Below are 6,852 nucleotides of genomic sequence, written 5' to 3'. Positions count from 1 at the left end.
TTGTTACAGTGGCGTACAAAGAAACAGGACACCATTTCCAGATCATCATCAGAGGCAGAGTACAGAGCATTGTCATTCGCCACATGTGAACTGCTTTGGTTGATTGTTCTCATGAAGGAACTGCACATCAAGTGTACCAAACTTCCTGTTCTTTATTGTGATAGTCAAAGTGCAATGCATATTGCGTCCAATCCGGTATTCCATGAACGAACTAAGCATCTAGAAATTGATTGTCACTTGGTTCGTGAGAAACTTCAACAAGGATTACTTCGACTTCTACCTATCTCTACACATGAGCAACTGGCTGATTTTTTAACCAAGGCATTACCAACTTCAACATTCAACAAATTCATTTCCAAGCTTGGCATGATCAATATTCACCATGCTTAGCTTGAGAGGGGCTGTTGAGATTAATCATGCTGATCATTATGGTTTAGGCTAATACAGTTTTATTAGTTTGTTTAGTTTACTCCATCATGATTGGTAGATAGGAGATAAGGTTGTTGTATATAAAGGATATATTGCCACATGTAATAAATCAATGAACATAACAATATTTCATTTCATCTCATTCCTTCTTCTTTATTCTTCTTTCTCTTCTACTGTTTCTGTTATGTTCTCCTTTTGTTTTCTGTTATCATCCTGCAAGACCCTTGATAATGGCATGGTTATAATCCACCATGAATGAATCTTGATGAATCTTGATTAATCATAATAAAGGTTATCATGAGTTGATATGTTGGTTAGAAGTGTTAACAAAGTTAGGTTTTTGTTAGTAGCAGTTAAACTGCATTGGAAGTTAGTTATAGAGGAGTTGACAGTTAGGTTGTTAGGTGTTAGAATTGTTAGCTAAGTGAATTTGAACGTTAGAGTTATGTTGGATCAGTTTGTAGTCAAGGATATATATTGGAGGTTAGTTGGTATGATAGAATTGGGTTAGAAATTGTTGTGAACTACTAAGAGGATAGTAATTGATCAAGTGGATTGTTTAGAGCTAAAATGTTCTTGTTTTGAGTTAGTTAGCTTGTGAAATAAATTAAAAAGTTACTTGACTGTGAAAAATTGATAAACCGCGGGTGTAACCAATTAACCACTTTGGTTAACCAGTTACCAACACAAACTCTTGTTTTTTTTTGTTATTTGGATGATTGATTTGTGAAATGTTTATGTGAAGACTTGGTATTTTTCTATTAATGGTTTTAATTAACCATTAGAAGTTAGTTACTTAACAAACTAGTCATGACATGAATGCTAGTGAGTGTTGTGAATTGAACCAGGTTAGTCAATGTGAGATTTTAACTGTTAGTGTGAACTATGTTTGGATTGTCATCAAATGTACTAGACTAATAGAAGTGAGTTGAATCAATAACTGGAACTTGGAACTGTCAAACAGTTAAATGGATGTGGCCTTGTGTTGGTTTGTTAATTTGTGTAGTGATGGCTAGTTAGTCAAGATGTTAACATGGTGATTGTAGTGAATAAACTTGAACTTTTTTAGTATTAAAGTGGTATGATTTTTATCATGTATGTTATTGCATGTTGAATTAGTTCTTGAGTTGCATTGCTATGATACTAAGTTTTTATGGACCATTAACTAAGGAGAAAGCTAGTTTGAAGCAGAAGAGAATTAGTTAGTAGTTTAAATGGAATTTTGGTTGAATGTTGAATGGATTTTTGACCTAGTTTGATTACTTGAATTATGATGGAATTGTTATGGTGTATGTAATATGTAGGTTAGTTAAGGTTAAGTTGATATGAGAAACATTTAGCTTAAAAATGAGTTATTAGTAAGTTAGATTGGTTATGCTAACTGAAATATGCTCAATCATGGGATGATCATTAGAATTGTTATGGACTTGTTTGTAATTGGTATTAGTTATAGGTTATATGTTGATGTATGGTAAACAAATTGGTTTATGGATACTGGCTTGATTTTTGTCATTTGTGTATTATAGGCATGCCTTTGGTCATGTGTGTCTATGCATAATGATCATGTATGTATCTGGTGTAGTTTTGCAGGATTTGTACACACGGGAAGGCTTGGCAAGGCATTTTGGTCATGGAGAAGCTTAACACACCAAGGCCTATCAAGATGGGAGCTTTGGACAACACCAAGAATTGTGAAGAAACTTGGAGAATCGCAAAGATGGGATGAATTTGAGGATGAAAGAAAAGTGGGATTAGGGTTTAGGATTAGTAGTTGACTTTGGTAAACTATTTGACCAAAAAGTCAACTCTAAGTCAAATGTATGTGAACTTTATTTTTTGGATTTGTAATGTTATTTGATGATTATGTATTAAAAAATTGCCCTTTTTGAAATGAATTATGTAACTTGTGTTTCAAGAAAAGATAGTTTCCCTCCAAAAAAGAATTTGAACTTGATCTTGAATGAACCTAGAACTTGAATGAATCCATCTTGATTTCTTTAACTTGAATCCATGTTGCAAAGCCTTGAATCAAATGAACAACCAAACAAACTAGTTGTGTAGGACTTCCATAAAGAATAGTCAACAGAAAGTCAACCCCAAAGTTGACCTTTACTTGACCAAAGTCAAAGCTCTGAATGGCTTCCAAATATCAATGTCATGATGCAATCCATAGTAACCAAAGATCATAATCCAAGAATTAGGGTTCCACAAGGCTCTAGTCTAAGAGATGTATCTCCCAAGTCAATTGTATCACCACGATTCCATAGGTTGGATCCATAGAGAAACCGTAGCTCAGTGTTAGGCATAAATAACAAGGACCTTTGAATCAATGGTATTTAGAAAATGCAATTACGAATGACCTAGTTGGCTAGGGGTATGCAGATGAATCGTGGACCAAGAGTCAAATGAAAAAGTGAAAATGGTAGGACAAATTTTGGGGTATGACAGTCCGCAAATATCGAAAGGTTAGTATGTAAGTTTGTCATCATTGATGTTTGCATACCATAAGGTTGTCATGCCCAAGAATATGCATTATGAAACTTGTGGCAAAAGGCCTAAAGTTAGTTGTACTGGTCGTTCTAGAAGTCACTAGGTGACTATGTGTTATTGAGGGGAAAATATCACCCTTTCTTGTGCAATCGGCGATTTAGCCGTGGTCGACGGCATGACCGTGGTTAACGGTATGACCTTCGTGCTAACAATAGAGGCGATTGGTTCACTCGAACTTGTAGTGATCATGTCTGTCGTTGTGCTATTGGAGGATTGTTCTCCATTGTTGTTGTTTATGGGAGTAACCATTTTCATAATGTATCTCCTCGTTGGTTTTCTAACTTCTTTTTTGGTTATCATACCACTCCTCAATCTCATGAACACTCACAAATTTGAGAAGTTTTTTAAATGATGAACTTTTCAAATAAATATATATATTTTTAAAACAAAAAATTATAAATTCATACCAAAAAAAAAATTCCACCGGTATACCAATTTGTTTACCGTGAAATTTAGTAAACAAAAAAAGTTTGATTTCACTTAAGGGATTAAATTAGAAAAGATCCCAGGACATATTGTATGAAAATCACAGGTTTGAAACATATTTTGACACTAAAGTCGAAATATAAAAGGAACAAAAGATAATTGAAATAAAATTCAATGCAGTAAATGACTGAAAATAAAGACTTTGTTTTATAAAAAATGGAATGTGTATACATACATTCTTGACTATTTTCTCACAAACACACAAATACTTTGAGTTTTATAAAATTTGTGTACAATTGCAGACCATTTAAACTATAAGTGGTTGCTACTTATATACTACTCCTAATATAGCCATTTGTAATTTTTGACTAAAAAATCATGACACGTCTTCGTCTCCATGCAGACTCCAACTTTGACAAGCTTCCACGTGTCTTCAGATAAATGTCTGATCTTATCCACTTATACCTCATTCGACTGCGTGGAGAAAACAAACGTTTGGAAAACTCTGATTTCACTAAGTCGCAAGACCAGCCAAACCTTTGGTCTCTGCCTGATTAGAAATTCGACCAAAGTTGGCATCATCTTTCGACCAAACAAATTTTTTGAGATGTCTACGGGATTATCAGACCATTTCGATTTTGGTAATAAACCTATCGTCAAAAAAAAACTTATCACATCTTTATAATTAATGCTTGTGTCGAAAATTTGAGGTAACACAAACGCCTTCATTTGGTTCGTGAGTAACACTAATCTTTTAGAACAAATATAGCAACTTATTCAATTTTTTTCATCTGTTTTATTTCAAACTTCTTTCTTAACGTCTGCAACTTCACCCTCTTCAGTTTTTCATCTCCACCGTACAAATTCTTCAACTTGTCTCACGCTCCTTTAGACGTCTCTTCTTCAATAATCTTCTCGAACATGTTAGGATCCGCATATTAATTAATCAAGAAAAGAGTTTTTCCATCTTTCTTCCTCTGTTCATTGTGCGCAACCTTCTGAACATCATTTGCATATGCTTCCAATGCAGGTACTCCATCACTCATGATTCACGTGTCTTCAGATGATTGTCCGGTCTTATCCACTTATACCTTATTTGACTACGTGGAGAAAACAAAAGTTCGAAAAACTCTGAATTTCACTAAGTCTCAAAACCAACCAAACATTTGATATCTGCCTGATTAAAAATTCGACCAAACAAATTTTCGAGATGTCTACGGAATGATTTAACCATTTCAATTCTTGCAATAAACCTATCATCAAACAAAAAACTTATCACATCTTTATAATTAATGCTTATGTCAAAATTTTGAGGTAACACAAACGCCTTCATTTGATTCGTGTGTAACACTAATCTTGAGAACAAATCAACAACTTGAGTCATCTTTTTTCATTAGCTTTATTTCAAACTACTTTTTTTAATGTCTACAACTTCACCCTCTTCAATTTTTCTTCTTCGTCTTACAAATTCTTCAATTTGTCTCACGCTCCCTTAGACATTTCTTCTTTTCAATAATCTTCTTAAAACACATTAGGATCCACACATTAATTAATCAAGAAAAGAGATTTTCTATCTTCCTTCCTCTAATCCGTTGTGTGCAACCTTTTCAATAGCATTTAAATTCACTTCCAATGCAAGTACTCCAATCCCTCAGAGTATTTTGCAGTACTCCAATCACTCAAGATATTTAGGAAGTACTCCAAAGAAGTGATCATTTGCATTCCCTTCTCGGTATAAATGTAATAAGTGGAGAGAATTAAATTTAGGAAGTTTCAAATTAATGTCTGACCATACAATTTCAACATGATTAATTCAATGAGATGGAAAATAAAACCAGAAGTTTTTATATTATATAAACTAGTAGTATTAAAAAAAAAGAACACAAAACATCTTTACAATGCTAAGGTTTAGAAGACTCTCATTTCCTTCCCCCTCTCTTCACCCCGGTAGCCTTCTTGGCTGGAGACTTCACACTCTTAGCTTTCACACTCTTGACAGGAGCTTTCTTTGCAGCCGCTGCTTTCTTAGGTGCAGGCTTGGCAACAGCAACTTTCTTTCTAGGTGTCGTCTTTGTCGATGTCCTAGCAACCTTTGTAGACTTTGCCTTAGGCTTTGGTTTCGCAGCTGCTTTGGCCTTAGCAACAGCTTTAGGCTTGGCAGCAGCTTTGGGTTTGGCAGCAGCCGCTTTGGGCTTAGTAGTAACAGACTTGGACTTTGGCTTGACAACAGCTTTAGCTTTTGGCTTAGCGGCTGTCTTAGCCTTCACGGCAGCCTTTGCTTTGGCAGCTGGCTTTGTCTTCGGCTTAGCAACTGTGGGCTTTTTGGCCGCTGCTGAAAGCTTGTATGAACCTTTAACCTTAACAAGCTTTCCAGAAGCAACTTTTTTCTTCAAACTCTGAAGCAATAGTTTCTTAAAGTTAGCAGGAAGCTGTTTCTGTTTCTCTTCAATGAATTTCGCAATCGCATATTGGCTGGAACCGTTCTTCTCCTTCAGCGACACTATTGCATCCTTAATCATCTGCAATTCAATTAACCAATCAAAATCCAGATCCAATTGAAATTATAACTCACTACGAAAAAGCATAATTAAACCTGCAAAGAATTAGAAAAGAGTGAAATGAATTGAATGGAACCGAACCTCTTCGTAAGTAGGATGAGAAGCAGGGTTTCGTGGTTTGGAAGCTTTCTTAGGTTTCGATTCCTTGGATTTCTTCGTCTTCTCCGTTTCGGCCTTGGGTTCCTCCACTTTCTCCAAGACTGAAGGTTCGGGAACGGGTTCAACCGCGATGATGGGTTCCTCGGTTGCCATGGGAAACTTAAGGGTTAGGAATAGATTTGAAAGGGAAGGGAATTGAATTATAGATGAAGAGAAGAAGAGACTGTTATAGTGGAAATTGAAATATTTTTGTGTGATATTTGGAACGGAAATGAGTGGTTTAAATAGTGAAATGAGTGTGGGGTGATATTTGAGTACTTAATTCTAATTGGTTCAGACAACCCAACAAGGATCGATGCTTTCTTTTGTTTGAATATCAGCCCTTGGATGGGGATGCTATCTAAGGTTAGTTTTTATTGATAGGTGGAGAATATAATGAAAGGTTTGGTGATTTGGGAGGTGTTGGTTGTTTTAGGTGTGCTTTTTAGTTAGATTCATTTTGTCATAACTTGAGACGTGGTTCATGGTTTTGGGTGATTTTTTTTACAACTTCTAGAAAATTTTATTAGCTTTTCAATGAGTGTTTCAGCTTCAAGAATGGATGGGTGGTATGGGAGAATTTTGGTTTTGAAGGCACAAGGGCTATCATTCGGATTTTTCACGATGTTATCAATGTTTTTCTCTAATTCAAGGAGCGCTTTTATCATGGTTTTGATCAATCCTCACCCCTTAAGATAATAGATTAATTGAGGATTCTATTGCATCCAAAATCATGAAAAATAGTTGAAAT

The 6,852-nt window shown here is 35.2% G+C and overlaps 1 protein-coding gene across 1 annotated transcript; it reads right to left on the bottom strand.

Moving 5' to 3' along the window:
• Nucleotides 1-5,227: 5,227 nt before the first annotated feature.
• Nucleotides 5,228-6,331, bottom strand: LOC127091752 (histone H1-like). The gene is made up of 2 exons (XM_051030448.1): nt 6,045-6,331; nt 5,228-5,924 (listed from the first exon to the last, which is right to left on the bottom strand). The coding sequence occupies exons 1-2, from the start codon at nt 6,213-6,215 to the stop codon at nt 5,325-5,327; spliced, it is 771 nt and encodes a 256-aa protein (XP_050886405.1). The 5' UTR covers nt 6,216-6,331; the 3' UTR covers nt 5,228-5,324.
• Between the last annotated feature and the right edge of the window lie 521 nt (nt 6,332-6,852).

This window comes from Lathyrus oleraceus, chromosome 6 (assembly GCF_024323335.1).
Source record: "Lathyrus oleraceus cultivar Zhongwan6 chromosome 6, CAAS_Psat_ZW6_1.0, whole genome shotgun sequence".
In the NCBI taxonomy this organism is placed as follows: Eukaryota; Viridiplantae; Streptophyta; class Magnoliopsida; order Fabales; family Fabaceae; genus Lathyrus; species Lathyrus oleraceus.
This window is presented reverse-complemented; position numbering and strand designations above follow the sequence as displayed.